Genomic DNA, 21,656 nt, shown 5'->3' on the forward strand with positions numbered 1-21,656 from the left:
GTGCCCACTGATTTTAGGGGTGACAGTCTAAAATATATATTACGATATTGCACAATACACAGAAGCTTAATCCATGTGAGTGCTATACTTCACTTCATACCAATAAAACTGATCAAAATAGCCTTCATTTATATTCCCTTTATACCATGTTACATTATTAACGTCATCTTGCAAAAACTAGTTTTACGTGTTTCTTAACTTTTCAATGTTTTAATGGAAAATGTCTTCAAAATAAATTACTTTAACAATAACACTTCAATTATATAATTTACTTTTTCTAACCCAAGAAGAAAATTGGATTGCTTGAAAGAATTGTTAATGTCTCATTATGTTCTCTCGAGCAGGCAATCAACCACGTTTTCTTCTTGGTGAACTATTCTAAAATCGTGTAAGTAATGTGAGAATGTTAATTTGAGACATACGATAGCCGTTATGAATTTCCTGTTTGTTGTTGCTGGCGGAGGACATTGATAGTAACATTACCACAGTATTATGATTTGATAAATTTACCGAGTCCATATACCCACGTTGAAGGTCGCTGAAGTTCACTGAGCAAAACCATTTTGCCAGCTTTGAGCTATATCTTGCATTAAGGTTTGTTTAATGTCCTAATTTTGTTTGATTACATAAGTTATCGCTTTTATAGTTTTCTTTTGATGTGTATATACATTAGCTGAAAATAGTGAACCTCCGTTTTTTTCAATCATTATTGAGTCAATGAATTAACACGTATTAGCTATGTAAATTTACCGTTAAACAGAGAATCATAAATGATCTTTGATATTGTCATTTTGAATGTATTATTATAGCATTCACTAATACAAGGAAGCAATGTACATTATTTTGAATAGATAAATATAATAACTACATGCGCAAATATATTGTATAGTATATATAGCTTCAGGGCTATACAGATATTATCTAGAGGTGAATTGACATTTTAACAAATTCCATCATAGTAAATATACCAGTTGAATGAATTGACTAGCGTGTTTGTATTTTCATGGACACTTGAAAACTACAAGGGTTAGCGACAGCCTTGCATTATCACAATTACTAATATTCTCTCATTTCTTGCATTTTGTGAGCATGATTGATGAACCTGTCCAAGTTGGTTGTTTCAATCAATTTCAATTTGATGAGAGAAAGGTTATTTTTTTACGTTCGGTTTGTTAGCAATGAATTTATGTATCACAGTCTTACAACGGAGTACGCAGTCTTTCCCTGTTTAAACTATACCGGATTGCAACGTCTCGCCGTTATTTTTGTGTCGGATTTGGACTGCTGTCTACACTGCGTCGGATCAATCCGACACGTCTAGCGTAGCGAAAATCACTAAGCTCTAAATGTCACACGAAAAGCAATGCGATACGTGGCGGCGTAGTGTGATAGAACGCCGATAGTAAAGACTTCAATTTGGTGCAATATTTAACATTTGTTATGCCCGCAATTTTGCAGTTGTTGCTATTTATCTCACGAGATCAACTGTAGTCGTTATATGCTTCTTATTTTCGTTATTAGAGTAGAATTCGTATAATAGTTTAGCATTTTGTCTTTCTTTTGTATCCGCATCTTTCCAGTCGATGTCTTTGTTAAACTTTCGAAAAATATCTTATAGCCTTTCCATGCTTTCAAGTTTTTGTCCTTTGCTTTCGCCAAAATCTTCTATCGCGTGGCGCAAAACTATCTGTTACCATGACAATAGAGACTTCGCAAGAGCTAAACGGCATTGTAGAGTGAGCACATATAATATTTCTATCGGATAGGAAATCATCCGATACATAAACAATACGGTATAGTGAAAGCGGGTCTTGGGTTCTTATTCAAGAGCGGCGTTTATTGCACTATCCTCTTATAAACTACCTTAAATCACTGAAAGGAATACAAAATGACTGAACTGGTAAAATAGTCTTCCTTGTCATTAAAAGAACAACTTCTTTCTTTTTCAACTCTTCGAATGAAGATTTGAAATTTTTGACAACAAACGATCCGGAAACTGAATGGTTTTGTCATGCGTAGATAGTATACTCCGGGTGTGAGCCTGTGACTGTAGAGTTGAGAAAACCTATATAGGTGAATCATCTAGTAATAACAAACTCAATTGATCACCCGTATCTGAAATAATTGGTAACCGATAATCCACCGATAGCATTTGACAAAAATTCTTTTCTCTTGCAATCAGTCACATTTTTTACGAGTGGACATTCTGCAAATAAGCGTTAGTGAAATTATTTTGGAAAGACCTAAATGAAAAGTTCTCGCGGTGTTCCAGAAGTTTATCAATGTTCAGTTGTTCCAGAGCTTTGGCATTAGAAGAGTAAGGTGAAACGCTATGTCAACATAACGCACGAACTTATTTTATGATTACCTGAGTTTACGAAATGGATGATTTCAATATTCTTTGTCAACTCTGTTACATGCACAATATTCATAAGTATATTTCATCTTAACATATATTACATTGTCGTTGAGGTCAAAAAACCAATACTTTATCACGTTTTATTTTCGTATTTCACTTGTTTAGATGGATGATTACGAGCATTGTGATGATTTCAGTAACCCAAATGAGAGCAATCCATGTCTTCTGCCTGTTCATGAAAACATGGATGCAAGCGAACATGTGCAGGTTTACAAGAAACGTTGGTACGTTCTGTTGATATTCTGCATCAATGGAATCATGCAGATTGCTATTTGGAACACATTTAGTCCTAAAGAGACGACAGCTAGGGCAGTTTATAAATGGGATGAATGGATCATTGATCTCATTGTTGCCCTGGGCACCATTATGTTTTGTGTCTCAATGTTACCTTTTGCTTGGTTTATGGACGTTAAAGGTATTATTTAATGTCACAATAATATTGAAACGTTTTCTCGTATGATGCAAAGTTTATCGAATCCAATTTTGACTTAAACCAAGTACAGGCCTATACAGTTTTTGGGTGGAAAAAAGTTATAAGAAGTTGTAGCTTGCTTAACAAATTGAAGTGTAAAAAAAAACCAGAAAAATATAAAGCTGTATCTTAAATAAATAATTATTTACTTTTTGCTTTATAATCGAATGCTATGTGACCACACATGTTTATTTGTTCGAGTTTCGTCACGCTTTTTGGTGAGTAGTTCACACGCGTCATAGAGCAAACACATTCTGACAAAAACTCGCATATTTACAAACACCTCCAAACTTCACCACAATGTGAAATCAAATACAGTCATTCTTGTTTTTGCATCTTAGACACCGCTAAATCTTCTTTCTCTTTGAAACTCAAGGAAGCGCTCTACATAAAAAAAAACTCAAACTGAACCTCAATAAACAAATACAACATGTCAACACGATATTGAACTTGTAAATAATTCCATCATCTAGTAATTCGATACCTCTCACTTAACTAACATAAATATAACAGTAGATAGAAATCATACTCTTGTACTAAAGATGGCATAAGCATGCCGAAACATATATCATCTAAAGAAAATTGTCGTCCACTTGAAATGCTTAAACCTAAATATAAAATTCAAGTGCATCACATGTTTTTTGTTTTTCTTCAGGTTTGCGTTTCACATTGTTGTTAGCAGCTGCCATGCAAACGCTGGGGACAATTTTACGTGCCATACCTACGGGCAATACGCAAACTTCAACTGTTTTGATTTATTGTGGTCAAATAATCAGTTGTTTGGGTGGTCCAATATTTCTGGCAGCACCACCGCTCTTGTCGTCAACATGGTTTCCCAAGAATCAGCGAACCACTGCCACTGCAATATCAACTGTTGCAGCATATGTGGGACTCTCCCTGTCTTTTCTCATTGGGCCAGCTTTCGTCGACGATGTGAAAGATTCGAATGCTCTAAAAATTGGTGATAATTACAGACTCAACACAACTGAAGAGAAAAAATACGAAAGGCAAATTCATACCTTATTATACTTCGAGGCCTCACTACAGACAGTTTTATTCTTTGTCGTATTAGCATATTATCCATCCAAGCCAGCAACGTCGCCAAGTCTTTCTGCGTCCAAAGATCGTATAGATTTTATAAAAGGTGCACGAGAGCTGAGTAAGAATTTCAACTTTCTCCTTCTTTCCACAATATACGGAGCTTCTACTGGTGTCTTTAGTGGTTGGTGTGCCGTTTTGTATCAGAACCTCTCGGATTACGGGATACAGGTGAATGAACATTTTGCTGGACTGCTTGGATTTTCTGCCGTCACTAGTGGTGCTTTTTCTGGTGTGTTATTTTCTGTGTAAGTGTTCGTTTTCCTATTTGGTGAACTGAGGCCGTTTGCAAGAAGCTTGGATAGCGTTATCCATTAGATAGTACATATTTTCAAATTTGTCAGGAGTTTGTGTTTGTCTTACGACAAAGAAATTTTGTAGTCTTCGAAATTGATTGATGTTCAGTGATTGCTCAGTTTGAAACTTATATTTTTTTTGCTTTTTGAAAGGTTTTATAAAAGTTTTAAAAAAATTGCTATTCCATAGATAACGCTATCCAGGCTTCGTGTACCGGCCCCTGATGATGTTATGATATATTATTCACCGAGTATATATAGCTTGAGTGCACGTCTTGAGTACACTAAAAATGGTGAAATTGGTCAAATTCCGCTGATATTCGCCAAAATTGACTGCTTTGCAGAAAAAATTGTTTTCACTCTCCTTCTAATAAAAAGTTAAGAAGGATGTCAACAAACAATTTATGATGAAAATCAATTCACACAATTTATTGGTTCGAACGAAGAAATGTTCAAGTATGGACGAAGGAACTCTTTGTTAGCCACATACGCGTGCCAATGTGGGACGATTATGTTTTCACAAACTTCAAGAAGACTATACAGTCTTCAAACACGAACACGAACTATATGCGAACGCGAACCGAAGCCGAGTAACATTCCCAAAAGTTTGGAAAAAGCCATCTAAACACAGTAACCAATCTTTTTTTGATTTAAAATTGCATTTAATACGCCTAAAATGCACTTCCAAAAAATCGTCTTTGTTTTTAGGTTTATGCTAAAAATTCACGACAGCATGCCGACGACAGCCATTTCAATTTCCATTTTTCGATGGCCTGATCTAAACAACGCTTCATCGACCAATCAGAGGACGATAATTTGCTTATGTTATTTTATAATGCTTAATACTTTACGTAAGAGGAAACACGCAAAAAGATAAATTTCTCTTAAAATCTATTCTTTTTGAGAAATAATAGCATTGTACCGTATGACTATGGGTTTTAAACACGTTTGACCTCATTTTCTCTTTTTATTTCGTAGATTTGCTGATCGTTTTTCTGGACATTTAAAGTTATTGCTTATTAGCTTTATGGCATGTTCTTTTTGCTCTATCCTCTTGATTTATTACGTTTTTACTGGAATTGTTGGATTTAAAAGAAGTTTAGTTTATGTTTTGTTTTGCCTCAGTGGATTTTTTGTCAACGGAACAATACCGCTCTTCTATGAGTTAGGTGTTGAGTTGACATATCCGGTAGCCGAGGGTATTACTTCAAGTGTTTTGGCGTTTCTTAACAATTTCGTGTCGTCGCTGTTTCTCCTTCTTCCATTGGGAAACATTGGTACAAAATGGATGCTTTGGGCTACAGTGGGAACTTGTGCTGTATCAACGGTACTTCTTCTTTTTATAAAGGAACGTTACAACAGATCATCTGTGGATGAAAATTTGACAAGAGAAAATGATTTTATTCCAAATTCTTCAAACATTTGATCAAATTATGACAATGGAATGTTATCATCACATTAGAAAGATCTAATGGAAAAAATTTTCATCGTTTTATGGCACTAATCATCTTAACCAAATTATCTATATATGCTATTATACCATCTCTTTACCATAACATTTTTGTCAAATCTTACCCCAAAGTCCGGGAAATGGGATTTCAGAGATTTTAAACTTAAAAATCAGTGGCGGATCCAGTGTACTTAAAAATAAATTATAGCTCTTCAATTTCAAATTCAAATTATATTCAAAAAACAATATTGGTTTTTTGTTTCTAAAGAATATAATTTTACCAATGGATTTTACTTTAAGGTGCTTAGAAATGTTAATATACGCCAAAATGTACCGTTGTAATTTATTTTGACTTACTCTAAATCAGCCATGGCTTTGCACCTGCGGTGCTTGCCTCAAGTCTTCGAACCTCGTTTTCAAAAGTTAGAAATTTTTGTGTGCATTTTTATCAATGGCCTACCTAGATAAAATGTTCCCAGCACGCCACTGCATTTCACCAAGATTTAACGGCCGCCATTGCTTTAGCCAGTAAAGCATAGAATGTTTACTAGGAAAATAAACGAAGGAGGAGATGTAAAGTGAGTTAAATTGTAGAATTTGAGACTGATTGGCTTTGTTTTGCATTTTGATTATAAAATATTGCACAATTGCAATTCGCAAAATAATGGCGTAATGAATGCGCATTCTTACAAACAGTTTTTTTAACATTTTCGGATGCTACGGCCTACTGGTATTAGTGCTATATGGACTTCATGGTGTCTAAAATATTTTCACCGACACCTGCGCTCATTGTGTGGACTGGCAATTTCTCATTAAATACGTCTTTAAGTTTTTTAATGTACTGCAGACAAGTAGAGGATACGGAATGGCTGATTTGCCGTCGAATAACAGCCTGTTGTCATCTAATTCAGTCCTATGAAAGAGTATTAGTGCATTTAAGACTAATGCGGAATTTGAAACACTTCATGAGAAGAAAATCCGACACATATTGTCTATCTTGATATTAGCTCCAACTGCTTAGCTTCTGGTAGTCAGTAAGGACCATTGAGTTCTATAATAACTGGAGTGGCTAACTTTACTGGGGCGAGGTCGCCAAAAAAATGGCGGCCAACGGACGTATTTCCGCTGAAATGATCGCTTTGCAGAAAAATAATATTCTCGACTTCCCCCTGGTGTCTATAGTAAATTATTAAGAATTTTTCAAAAACCAACACGATATCACAGAATATGGATATCGTTAGTTCCATATTCTGTGACGATTCTTTTTTGACATTTCTTTTATAATGCCAACACTTCAGTCGTTCAATTGTTGGATGTCGTAGTTTCCACAAAAAGGAACATATCGCTTCTCACAGGTGAGGTAGTTGTTTGTTTTGTTAGTCCGTCAACGATTGAAAAGAAATTATATATGCACTTGAAAAGCCATAAAATACATATTAAAGATCGTATTTTTTAAGACTGACTTGAACGCCAAATATACTGATGTTTTCCTGTTTTTGTCTATAAAATTCTGCATACTTTTCTGTCATTTGTTAATGCATGAAATCGTTAATTTACCTATCTATTTGCAAAATAGTTTCCCTAAAGCAAAAAAGACCCTGCACACATTTTGCTCTGTGAGTAAGTATCAAAAAGAAATGATCAGCCCCAACAGTACCCATGATTTGGAGCAGAGCTTGTTATGTTTTATTTGCTGGCAACATGCAGGGAAGACCAAGGAATAAAGATGGCTGGAAGATGTTATTGACCAGGCAGAGTCTTAAAAAATGATAATGCTGTAAAGATAATTGATTTATTGTCTGCCTTATCCAGAGTTATTTAATTTGATCATGGTCAAATTCTATGGATGGAGACAATGGATTCACTAATGATGCCTTGAATGCTTTGAAGTTAAAGTTCATGAACTAAAAAAAGATGGCAAGAAGGTTGTGTGTGTTTTGATGCTTAATTAAATGTCAATTCACAACATATAAAATGGAAAGGCCATAAAGTTTGTGTCTATGTAAACATTTGTACTGAGATTGATGAGGACTCGATGCAGATGTGAAGCATCAAACTGTATAAGCCATTGGGTTATATATAACTTAATGTTTAAATCATGTCATATCTTTATCAAAATATTTTAGTTGAGTGTTACTAATATCTAATGCACTATACTGAAGCATTAAAGATTCAGTGATGAAACCTTTAAACTTACAGTACTGTATATTTCTTATATATTTCTTTAAGAAACAGTTTGAGCTTATTTATCTATTAGAGTACAGAATGGAGATTTATCATATGCATCATTGCTGCTATTTTAAATAAATGCTTTTCATTTTTCAAAGCTTTTCTACAAATATTTTGCTTCTTATTTCTTTTCATGACATTGATGATATAGAGGTAATATAATCCAATAACTTTATAATTTCTAGAAAGCTTTTAAGCTTCTAGCATAAAAGTACACTATAGGTATTTAATTCATTTGGTTTTATTGCCTTGCTATGACATATCCATATGCATTTCATCATTCATGTATGAAGAAAACACCAAATGTGGATACTCAGAGAACAAAATGCACTACCAACTGCTTATGAAATTTATTATTGAGGTGAAAACTGTGTTAATCATTCAAATTGTGCACTTATATTGCAAATATAGGAAAAACAAAACAAAGTGAAAAAGAAGGGTAGAAGTATTAAAACTAAAAATGAATTATAAACACCATTGGAAGCATATGTGTTTTGATGATTATTTGCATTTTGCCCAATTTATATATCAATACAACAAAATCAAAATGTGCTACAACTTTACAAGTATTTGATGCAGTTGCACTTCAGAACATCACAAAAAGGTTACTTAAAGTAATTTCTATACAATATTTTTTGTTTTCATTTACCAAACCTATGTAGACTTGAGTCTTTTTGAAATTTAATATGAAACTCAATTACAGAAAATCCGTAAATATCCAGAGATTTAATATTTACTTTTTTAAAGAAACAAGTAAAAATCCTACAATTGTGGCGAAAAAAGCCATTGCCTTTCCACGAAAAGAAGCAAAATAGCAATGATAACAAATAAGCTAAATTCTCTCCCGTGAACCACTGTGGAGATGAGCTATAATATACTTTTTTGTATAGACTAAAGAGTTTAATCGATCAAACAAGTTTGACGCTGGTAAGAAAACGACGCATATCTGCATTCATAGCGTAGCCGACATATAGCTCTTTCGTCGATAGTTATAAATACATCCTCGTTAGAGCCGATAACTGGAAAGCTAGGTTGACTCGCTGTTACGAATTGTAGGTTTTTATCGTGATTTTCATCAAAAAATTGCTTGCCGAATCCCAAATACACACATACATTTTCTTCACTCTTTCCTCAGGAGGGAGTGGGAAATTGCGAAATTTTCGGAAAAGCGGTCAATTTCAGTAAATCTCAGCGGCAACGGACGAAATCCGCCATTTTTTTGGCCTCATCAGATATCTAAGGCCGCGCTTGAGATAGCCGCTCCAGTTATTATAGAACTCAATGGTAAGGACCAATAGCTAAGGCATGCGGCTGTAGAGATGTAGTGACTTGGACTGCTTTCATTTTGTTCACTTTCTTTTTTGAAGCATTTTTACAATACTCAGCCAGCATGAAGGCTAGGACCCCGTCCACACTAATACGTTTTCGCTTGAAAACGGATACTTTTTGATGCGTTTTTTCTTTCCGCCAACGCTGAAAGACTCAAAAACGGATACACTGCCAAATGAAAACGGATCGATTCGAAAACGCTCTCCAAAGTGGAGCAATTTGAAAACGGATGCGTTTTGTTTTAGTGTGGACGGTCAAAAACGGAGTCTTTTAAAAACGATGACGCCAATGTCGTCCTGAAATCTTGGAAATTAGGGAGCTTTAGCAAGAGTACGACTACGACAACGAGTACGAAGTTTGACCGTGTAAGGGAATGGCATGAGGAAGTTTGTTGTCATTGTCGCTTCGTCAAAATTTAGTTTTAGCTGTAAACAACAGAACAAGCTTTTTTATTGTGTAAAACATCAAAGTTTGCGAAGCAGCTACAGCTCTATTTGTCAATAATGATATCAAAAAATCGGTAATACTGATTTTGCAAGAAGATAGGACTCTTTAGACTGAAAAATCTTCACTATTTTAAGTTTTATGTACGATATATTTGTACTATTTTATTGTTTGTTTACCTTTCACTTTGCGTACGAAATACATGAAAGTTTTGCAGGTCATATTTTCCTTTTTAATGTACATCTGCGCTCCAAAAAGGTTCTAAATAAAAGCCTAGCTGCTCGAAAATAGTACTGTAAACTAATTTCTTACAGAATGAAGAAATATACCTACTTTCTGTGCTTAAAAAGACATCGTAGTCACGACTACGAATTTTTTACAAAACATCGTACTCAGATTGATGACGGCTACGTGTTTTTGTTGTCGCAACAATGTTTTCGCGCCAAAATAACGTAAATCGTACTCGCAGTCGTACTCGTAGTCTTTGCTAAAGCTCCCTAATGTCGCTGATGTCGCAACAACCGTGGGCGTTTTATGTATAAGCATGCGCAGTTAAATGCATCACACATCTTTTTCAAGTGTTTTAGTGAGGACAGCCGAAAATGCTATGAAAACGCTGGTGTGGATAAAATGAAAACGATGCGTTTTCATTTCGATGAAAACGGAGCGTTTGGAAAACGCATTAGTGTGGACAGGGTCTAGGTCAATGGCATAGTTTCCAGATAAAAAGGTGAAACATCCACAACTTGCTTTATTCCCATTTTTTGGGGCATTAGTGATTAGAAAAGGTTTTCACAATTGAATGACATTTAGAAACTTATTCTATCATGGCATTTCTGAGTTGCAAAAATATATAAAAAAAATAAAAATCTTACTTTACTATATTCATTTTACACTGATTACATGTCCAAAAACAGGTCTTTGCCCTTAATGATCAATACTGTGTGTAAAAAGCTTTAACAATCACAAAACAGTTCAACTTTAAAATGTGTGTATGTTATGCAGTAGACTGTACAGAATATAGAATACATAAAACCAGTCTGAACTTTTCATTTAAAAATTTAATGACTTCATTGTTAAAAATAAGTATACAAACTCTGTTGGTCTCTGGATGAAATAATACAAAGTACAAGTCACTTGCAACACAGTCCTCACTTTAGAATCAAGTAAGCACTAGGCTAGCAACTAGAAAAAAAAATTAAAAATCAATTATAACTTTGTTGCTAACTTTTACAGAGCACAAATTGCTTTGAAGCAAAGTTATAATAATTAATATAGGTAAAAAAATTGTACACCTTTAAAAATAATACTTGACATATTGAACTATTCACTCATGCTTAAGTGATAAAACAAACTCTCCCTTGCTTTGAATTGAATGTTAATAAAAACTAAAGGTCTATTAGACTATTATTAGTTATCATTCATAAACAAGTATCATGAATGATTATTGAATTGCTTGGTTAATATTATTTTACATAGTAAGTTGGAAGTACTATGTTGCAATATGAAATATTGCAGCGTTCGTACAAGTAATTTTCCCCTTCATTTTCGTAATTATACCTTCACAACTACACCTCAAACAATTGGAAAATTATAATTTAGAATGGACGAAAACGCAAGAGATTCTACTTCATATTCTTCTATATACTTCACTTCTACTATATACTTCACGGTTCACTTTTACCAATAAAAAGCCTTTACGTACTTGTTAGCAATGAAATAATGATCTCTCACCTTATTTCTATCATGTTTTGCCACAATCTTTTATGATCTTCCAAAATCTTTCACGTACGAGACGACTAATATTCCGAAACCGCTCTTTTTCAATATAATTTTATAGTACGCTAGCGCCAAGTTACTGGCCAGAAAAATGGCGGACCTAACGTATGCGCAAAAAAAATGCCTCGCGTTTCACCCGGGAGTTGCCCTTCAATGTATTCTCTATTCTATGACTGTATTGTAGAGTCATCAGAGTGCTCAAACCTATAAAGGTGAGCTTTGCATATCACGAAGACGGTGAACGTCTCTTTATGAGACTCTCTATAATGCTTACATTGCAAAGTTCTTATTTGTCGTATACATTAACTCTCTTTGATAACAATTTTTTACTAAAAGATTAACATAAGGTGAAATATGTTTTGATGAAGCACTTATGCCTATAATCTCATATAAAATATCAAATTAAACTTTATTTGATATTTCATTTCATATTTTCTGAACATATTTTCTGAACGATTGTAACATTTTTTTTTGACTCTGAAGATGACTACCACTAAGGTTGTCGAAACGTCAGTCAACAACAACGAAAACAGTCCTTCTCAGGACTATACCAATCTGGACGATCTACATTTACAAATATGCAACGGTACTCCCGGGTTCAAACCATTTACCTTATGTAGACTTTAACGTCGATTTTAATATCGTTATTAAATTGCATCGGATGGCTCTTCTCGAAAAAGAGAACAACTATCATCCAATGCTTTGTTATAACAGAGACTAGGATTAGACTTGGTCACAACTATGTTTGTAGAGATTTCTTGCAATTTAAAAAGCAAGCTAAACATTATTCTAAGCAATTTGTTATATTTGTGTTAATTCTGGAGATATAATATTGGTCATATGGCAATGGTTGCCTCTAGGAAGTGACTCCATAGTCGGTTATGTTTCCGCAGTGTGCTATGGATTTTCATGGAATAAGCTATTGTGATGTATGAGAGATATCTAATTCTGCTGAATAAGTTGTCTCCAACGACCAATACATAACGTTGCAAGAGAAAAATATTTAACTAACGATGGTTATTTGTTGCATTGTCGATGTCGACATGTCACTTCACGTTTTTGCATGCATATGCTTTGTCATTTTCATTAAAGTCTTGATATTAAACCTAAGTGCAAAAATTGTTATTAGCGCTGTTGAATTGCTTCTGTCTAAATTTGAAACAAAGTTTCTGACACAAATCACTAAATATGAATTGTAAGAATTCGATGTTAAGACCTATTAGAAAACTTATATCATAAACAAATGAGAATTGAGTTGTTTTGAGCACTTAGTATTAGTCATCATTTTTGTTGGTACCCATGATGTTGAAGCAAAACATATAGAAAACTGCATTATTTGAACACTAACGTCTTTATAAACAACTCAGTAGAATTCCAAGCAAGATATGATGTCAATATGAGATAATTATTACGCATTACATTATAATGTTATGTCCAATGACCATATTACATTGAATTACCTACAATATTTGTGAGTTTAAGACTCATCAGCATATATACACAGAAAGCTCACGACATGGCGTGATCAACAATTTAAATATCCCAAAACTGAAAGTTTTTCTCTACAAAAATGAACAATACATTCACGTGTTAAACACTAAAAAGTTCAACTTCAATATACTTATGCAAATATCAGTTATGTCATTAATGATTCTTTAAGTATTCTATATTATATGAAATTTCTACTATTCTTTCCAAAGCTACTCCTCGGAGGTCTTCAGAATGTTTGTTTCCAATAGAAGGAATTGTTCAAAATGCTAGATATGTTAACTTCACAATATATATGTTGATGAAACTCAGGAACCAACAATTTAGAGCCCAATCCCCAAGATGTCTATCTACCTATTGAACCCATTGCCCAAGATGTCTAGCTACCTGCATTTAATTGTGTATAAAAGCAGAAGGATCAGATTTTAGTCGTAATTTTCGTGCGATTTGTTACCTTAAATATGGCATATGATGGATTGCCCCACTAATCGTTTCAAAATTATGTAAGGGTAGATATGTAATAGATAAACAATTGGTGCAACAATTAAGGAAGGACAACGCACATTTCATGAAATAGTCTTGCGAAAATACCGGGAAGAAGCAAGTGACGTTTTTTATGCTTGTGAATACTTCGTAATAGTGTGCAGCTTCACCTAGAGTGCAAAAATTTCAATAAAATTGTTTTTTTACTGAGATGTTTGAGCTCTTAAAAGTCTTACTGAGTTATTACTACTTTTTTAAATGCGTTTTGGTGAAATACCCTTACGTCAAAAATTGCATCTTCCTGCCTACTCCAAAAAACTTTAGCATGAATATATAGCCTTGCTTGTTTTGGTCTGTTAGCTGTTTTTGGTAGTATTACTTCCTTAAAAGTGGTTATAATTTTGGTTCTTTTTCAACAGACGCGAAAACTTCTGCCAACCACCGATTTGTTACATATCTCTTAATTAGGTGTGTCTCAATATCGGTAAACCACCATGATGACATGTCAATGCATGATCGGTTACAAAAACCTTTCCACAAATGCAGTTCTGAGAAGTGCCTTTTCTCTTGCCGTTCGTATTGTAAACTTAATGCATTCCGAAGTTCCCCTTTATTCAAATTTTCATCTTGTAGTGGAAGTGCACTTCACCATGACTTCCCTTTTTCACATTGTAGATCCAGCTTTCTTTGCATTGTTGGTGTTAAACTGTCTTTTATTTCTTGAAAAATATCAACAATTTTCTGCTTCCTTTTCACTCGTAAACTCAATTTGATTGTATTTAAATGCGTTTTACTAAATGTCTCTCGACAATCATCTCTTTGAGGTGTTTGCTGATCTATTTGGATGAAATATATTTTTAATGTTTAAACCTCTATATTGTATAGGCATTGAATTAAAAGGAGTCTTCGTTCTTCTTTATTACATTGATGTTGAATGAAGGTATAAATGTTTGAGTAATCTCACCTCTTGAAGGAGAACTCCATTCAAAAATCCACATTGCTTCATATAAAAGATATAACTATTGCTAATTAATTAGTAAAATATTTCTGCTGAAATATTATTAACAAAAGAGGAACAGCTTATGAAAATTGGCATTTTTAAGCAATTTGACGCCATATTGATACAGACGCAATTTTGTCAGCGGCTTCAATTTTTGACGTTATTGCGTGCTTCGAACACTGATCTCGAAAAAAAGACTGGATCAAGCAACTCTATATTTGTGATAAACAAATTTCCAAGCCAACGTCGCCATTACCAGTGGCGTAGCAGAACCTTTAATTCGTGGGGACACAAGTTAAATATGCATGTCTTGATCCGTTGAAAACAATGATTTCAAAGAAATATAATGCAGCAGAGCATGAATATATGGTTCTGCTACGCCACTGGCCATTTATAAGGGACCAACACATGGAAAAATTAACTTGATTCAACAAACAAAGCTATGAAAAAATTAGCAAGATAATTATTTAAAATGATACAGAAGGGGAATAATAACCTTTGAGGCGATAGTAAAAAGAGTCAGAAAGAATAATCGGCTTTATAACAACAGTTGGCAAACAGGTTTCACTTCGAATCACTCATAAAAAAGGCTTGTAACTTTAAAGGATTGATCTGTTTGTGATCGTAAATGAAAATATTTGATCAGTTAGTATTTCTAAACTACAATTTTCACGATTCTAAGGATTTCCATGCAGCTCTATGCTATTTTTCAAAGTTTTTCATATCATAGTAGAGTTACCGATAGTAAGTCATTATTACATATGTGTGATAAAAAAATGGATAAAATATGTATCAAAATTTCATAAGTTCTGGCATTGTCCATTCTTTGTTTCTACAGCAAAAAATTTCAAATGTTTGACCTGAAACGAAGCTTGCTTTCTTTCACGTCCTTGCTGTTTTTTACGGGTTGGCTTTCACTTTTCTAGTTTTCATCCATAAAAAAATAAACCGTTTCAAATTGTAGCGTCTGGATAGTTAAACTATTTTCCATGTGTTTTTCCTTGAAGATGGAAAGATATGGAACATCTGGTACAGTGCAGGACAAAGATTAGAGAGTACAACTATGGGAGAGGTGCTTCTTCTCATAAATGACACTGACTTTTAAAACTAATGTACTGTAGCTATGGTAGTTGCAAAGATGTTAGTGCTGTGTTAGAATAGTGTCCTTCTTTGTAACGCTATTGACTGCAGTATATAGTGCTTAGAAAATTAGGTAGGATTGAATCAAGAGCCTGTAGAAAGATAAAACCTATTCTTTGCTTTAGGATCACATTTAATGTTCAACGTCAATGTCTATGGTCTACGATCTGTCTTACAATGGTTAAACTACTTCTATTTATACAAGATATTATGTATGGATGTATTTGTTTCTTTACTAAATGTGGTTACTTTACCATAGACGAAAAACTATAAGGAACTATAAAAAATATTGTGATTATTGCACATAAGTATCTCTTAAAATAATCATTTAGTTCGTTACACTTGACTTAATTATTTACTAACTACAGGAAGAATATTAAAGCATGTCTTAGAAAAATTTACTATAGTTCAGAGTTAACTGCCTCGTATAGGTTAACTGTTGTCTGTACATTTATATAGATTCACGTCATGACGTCATTTGTAATAAGAACTAATAGTAGGGACACAAGACGCCGATGCAAGTGATCACTTGTCTTACTCGTACATCTATCACCAGGGCTTAACTGTTGGGGAGTGTGGGGGGATGTGACACCCCAATTGTTGAAATCAGTGTTTTGCAGGGCATATTGCCGTCAGGTGGCAGGGCAGTGCTCAGGAAGTAGAAATATTGCCATACCATCGAAAACAACTAAATGATTACTAAGTGGAAATAACGAACCTTCATTTTTGACAATTTTGGCTTAATTCTGCAGTGCAATGTGTCTCTGAGATGTGTAAGATGAAGTAATTATAACACAGATACAGATTCCGCTGGATACAATGATTGCAAATGTAAAAAAACATGCTAATGCATTTTAGCATTCATAATTTCGTAAAAGCACTATTGCCAATACACATTTAATATAAACGACAACTTTTTTGAAAATAGACATGTTTCGACATCTCATGATGCCATCTTCAGTATGAGTGAAATAATAGGTGATACAGGGTTAATATAAAAGTAATATGATACATAAATTACAACAATAAAAAGGAAATAAGATAAATTAATGAGGAGCGTCCGAGCGTATTATAAACTAAATATTGTATTGAATTTAAAAACTTGAACAATGAGGTCAGGGTTAGTTGTAAACAGAACCAGAGCTCAATATCCTTGATGGTCTTCAACTGATTGATGAAACTGTTAGATAACTGGAAAGAATACGGAACACTAAATCCGAATTGAATGATGAAATATATGTGAGTGTTGAGTTTGCGAAGACTCTAGGCTCCAATCCCGAGGAAGAGTTTGCTAGAAAGAGTAATAAAAGATCAAGCAGACGTTTGGATGACAACTCTGAGACTTTGGCAATTATATCACCAAATTTTGAACAAGTTAAAAAGGTCACCGAACTTTTTCCTCCATAAATTAGCGTAGACTGTATGTCACGGTAGCAGAACTTGAGATTTTTGTTAACTTTTTAAATGAGACAGAAGAATATAAGGCAGTCCACGACGCCGGAAACACTGCTCTCAAAAATAAAGAAATTTTCCCAAACGTTTATAAATGCTACAAATTTGTGTTTACTGCTCCAGTAAGTATTGTTGATATTGAAATATCATTCAGCAAAATGAAAATTGTCAAGAACTATTTGCGCTTAACAATGAAAGGTGAAAGGCTGGAAGAACTCATTGCGTCTCAACCGAGAATTTAACAGATACAATTCATCATGATGTAGTACTAAAATCTTGCGCAGCCAGTCTTGATATGAGAACAAATATACATTGTTTTACTGTTATGTCTGAAACGGTTAAGATTTATATTTCAAAAACAGGTTTTGTAATAATGTATGTGTTAAGAACCTAATCTTCAATAATGTTTACTAATAAACCACGCATGCAATAATAGAAATGATTATAATTTGCTGGCTATAATGATTTAAGGGGGTTTTGTGGGCAACACCCTTTTGCAGGGATCATTTTTCTCCACACTCCCCCCCCCTCCCCCCCCCCTTACTTCAAGTTTAGTTACGCCCCTGCCTATCACTGAAAATATAACGGTTGAATTTAATCCATTTCTTTTAAAAAGAAAACCGCAAGAAATTGTAATTTTTTGACGTTAGTAATTCAAAAACAACAAATTTCTGCGACGCAAATTCTGTGCGTATGTCCTCTTATAGATCATATAGTTTGCTCAAATTTTTATGGTTATTATATAATGTGTAATAATTTAGTGAAATCGAAAACAGCAAATTAACTTTATAAATAAATCACGCATGTTCACTTTGAATTTTTCAAATAGTAGTAAATAATTATAGTCAACAAAAGAAAAAATAAAGCAAGTTAAAAAAATACATTTTTCAAGTGAAAAGTAAGAAATAAAATTAAACTATCTAAGACATATACTGTTGTGCAACATTCAAGAGAACTTATTTCGGTCATCAAACACTTTGAAAGTACATTAAATATTCGAAACTTGGGAAAATGATTTTATCCTTTTACATTGGGCAGAAAGTTGTCAATGTGTATATTTATGAAAATGATTTGATTTTCATAGATGTGGTTTTCAAGGAATAGTGATGCCCTTTCCACGCGTACCAATTGACACCGTCAGCATACGATTTATGTGCACCATGATGATACATTCCATTTAGATTAGAAGAGTGGCAACTTCTATACCACCAAGCACCTTTGAATTGTTTTGCGCAACTTTTTGAATATGTATCGTTGTCAGCGTCTTTTGTCGAAAATTTAAATCCATTATGGTCTGAAAATGAGTCGCCAGCAGTACCTATAAAAAATAAACGCGTTGATGGCGAATTTTTTTTTACTATGGCATTTTTATTTCATAATACTGCGATTCTAGACAAGAAAATTTTTTGTCTTATTACTAGAAAAAAACACGTTAGCCCGAGTAGTTAGCAATTAAGACATTAAATAAGATATTTTAATGTTAATAAATATCTACAAATATAAGAAGAGTAAATGGAAGGAGGTTCTGAACCTGGTGGTGCCGGTGGTGCATTTAAAAACTCTGGATGACGTCACACATTAAGATGACTCAAATTAAAATTGCAGATTGCCAATGGTTTTGACTAATTTATTCATATTTTATCTTAATATCGCACTTATACAAACTTCGCTTGCTTGCTGCTTAAAACCTTAAATCCACGCCATGTGGTCGAGGGGCAAAAAACTCAACTGCAAATTTAATCTTTTTACTTATGCAACTATATTTTACCCATTTGATAGTTAAAAAAAATTTGATAGAAAACTAAACTAATTATATATAATTGTTTTCCAGCTCAAAACATGCAATGATCGTCAACATGTTCAAACACTTTCTGTCTTCCTTTATCAAAACTTATTTATCAGTATCTGGCATATATCTGTTAAACAAATGATTTCATATGTAAAATTTAAGGCTCAGAACCAACAAATATTGATGCACAAATTTTATGAGAAGTAAAATTCTTAGAAATTGTGATGCAGAAAATGCTTTTTCATTTTGTACTTCCTTTGTTCGGTTATGATCTCAAAATCAATAATTTAAAGAAACAATTTTCCCCAAAACAACCAAAACACTAACACAAAGCCAATCTAACTATAGCATTGAAATATTAAGTCGTGAAATCACGCACCTGAATATTTTCCCACTGTAAGCTTGTACTTCTGTTTTTCATTTGCCACAGAAAATTTTCCATACTCAGCGTGCCTCTTGTTTCTTTTTGTGTCTTCCATATCAATGCGAAGTTTATTTCTTTTGCTCTAGTTAATCTGTGGATTTTATCTAATCCTAACCAGAACTCGGATTCAAGATTACCGAATCCTTTTTTATAGTCATTCCATCCGCGATAAAAGTTTACACTTCCATCCATTCGACGTTGAAATACCGTCCAACCGCCACCAGAGGTCTTCATGTCACAAAAAACTTTAAAGCTTCCTTGATCATCTGGTTCAATCTTGTACACCCCACTCCTCCTTTCTCCTTTCATGTAATAAGCAGCACAATCTTTAAAAAAATGTAAATTTTTTACAAAAAAAGAAGTAAAAGAAGCTTTGTTGCATTTATAGTATATTGTAATGTCTATAATTGTATTTAAAATAATTAGTTATGTTTAAACTCGTCCGACTTTACCTTTTTCCACTTTCTTTGTACAAGTTTGGCCTGCATCGTTTTGCAGTTTTATGATTTGCGTTTGGAGATTTATCACTTGTGACAAGAGAGCAACAATCTTATTTTGTACATTCCCTCTTCCTTGATGATTTGATTGTTGTAAGCTTCGCTTAAAGCTTTTTGACAGGGAATTTGTAATTTGCTCATGTGGATGTAAAATGGCTGAAAGCAAAATTAAAAAGACATTTTGGGTGTCTCCGTGTTTAAGTTGTATTCATAAAGAAATGGAATCGTTTGAATATGTAATAGGATGTAAATATTCAACATTTGTGTGAACATTCAATGACGTACCTAGAAGTGATTATAGAGTATGACTAAAAATTAAAAAATACGATGTAGTTTACACATAACGTAGCTATGTTTTATTTTGCTTTGTGAGCATTCGCCAAGATCATTTCCCACAATTATCAATGTAGAATTTCAACCCTTTCCACATTCGCACCCAGAAGAAACTAACCAACATTGTAAGAAAATGAAGACCACGTTACTATGCACTCATGTTACAATTACACGCCAGTTGCTCGATCACTCGATTATAGCTCAAATTTTAAAGCTTGAAAATCCCAAATAATAAAAGACTAAATTTCATCCGTGAGTAACGGTATACATATGTCATACTATTACTTACCACTAACCACTAGTGAATATGAGAATACGGACAATAATATAGCAAATTGTGAGTTAATCATCTTATCGACCACACACCTGATAAAATGTGAAGATAAATGCACTACCACATGCAGTTTATATAATATACTTTTTACTAGAATGCTAAGTGTTGAACAGGAATTTTCTTGAAGCGGTGTCTTTGCTGCTGCTGAAGCTGTCAGATAATTACTTTCGTATTGTCCACCAATATTTGCATAACTAAACGAGCTTATCTCACCCACGTCAATTCTTGACTTCACTTTTTAAACATGATGAAAGAGCTATGAGGTGTCATGTTGTTTGTTCCATTTAGAAGAAAAATAAGGAAATGTATGCGCGTAGAAAAGTTTTGGTTAAAATCGCATTTTTTTAAACCTGAAATTTAAAGTACTGACCTATTTCAAAAACCAACGTTGTTTTGTTCTGTTTATTTTGTATTTTACGCTATGTTAAGTATGCCAAAATCTTACGCATTAGCATTATCAATGCCTATCCGAATTCAGTCATCATCTAATAATAATGAGTTAAGATGGTTTTTGAGAAAGAGAGTTTACAAACAATGCTTGATGAACTTGGCAAATGTTTTCCTACATGGAATTCACCATGCAGCAATCAAAATCATTTAGAAAATTGTGTAACATTTTAATTAAGCTATTGCCTGTAACTACATATAGAGTGAATAAATTCATGACGTGCAATTCAGCCATGTGGTAGTTTGATACAAAAGCATAATTTATCTTTATTGTTGTTTGCACCAACTGACGTGGGCATGCAACATTAAAATAATTGTGTTTAAAATCCTTTGACGGTGTATCTCAACGGAACTGTTGAAAGTCAAGAATTACATCTTTGCTACTAACTAGTTTTTCTTTCTTTGACATGACACGATGGTGAAAAATGCAATTCAAACGCTAATGCCTTTGTTCATTTTTCTTCCATATTGCACTAACAATATCATACTCAATATTGCTGAAAGTTTTTAAAGTAACTAAATACAAATGAATGGATATCAACATATATATAAGCCGTGCGTCTTGTTCCTATTCACTATTGCTTCCTAGTGATAAATGGGAGAGCACATATTGTTATACATATCTTGATATCATGTATACGTGTATAGTCATGATGCAAAAACAACGATTATTTGATGTGAAGGTCGTTCTGTAATGCTCAAATATGTAGATGTGAAAATGCAACTGCCGAAGGTCAAATCTAAAGCAGTACA

At 33.6% G+C, this 21,656-nt stretch overlaps 2 protein-coding genes across 2 annotated transcripts; one reads left to right on the plus strand and one right to left on the minus strand.

The window, feature by feature from the left end:
• The first annotated feature begins 372 nt into the window (after positions 1-372).
• On the plus strand, positions 373-6,068 carry LOC124455504 (solute carrier family 49 member 4 homolog). The gene is made up of 4 exons (XM_047006138.1): positions 373-594; positions 2,525-2,834; positions 3,547-4,237; positions 5,264-6,068. The coding sequence occupies exons 2-4, from the start codon at positions 2,525-2,527 to the stop codon at positions 5,709-5,711; spliced, it is 1,449 nt and encodes a 482-aa protein (XP_046862094.1). The 5' UTR covers positions 373-594; the 3' UTR covers positions 5,712-6,068.
• An 11,791-nt stretch (positions 6,069-17,859) lies between these two features.
• LOC124455501 (ryncolin-4-like) lies at positions 17,860-20,537 on the minus strand. The gene is given in 5 exon segments (XM_047006131.1): positions 17,860-18,397; positions 19,248-19,361; positions 19,364-19,618; positions 19,745-19,945; positions 20,412-20,537. Coding segments are annotated over 5 exon segments (891 nt in total). The 5' UTR covers positions 20,473-20,537; the 3' UTR covers positions 17,860-18,137.
• Between the last annotated feature and the right edge of the window lie 1,119 nt (positions 20,538-21,656).

This window comes from Xenia sp. Carnegie-2017, unplaced genomic scaffold, assembly GCF_021976095.1.
Source record: "Xenia sp. Carnegie-2017 unplaced genomic scaffold, XeniaSp_v1 HiC_scaffold_4, whole genome shotgun sequence".
NCBI classification, from domain to species: domain Eukaryota; kingdom Metazoa; phylum Cnidaria; class Anthozoa; order Malacalcyonacea; family Xeniidae; genus Xenia; species Xenia sp. Carnegie-2017.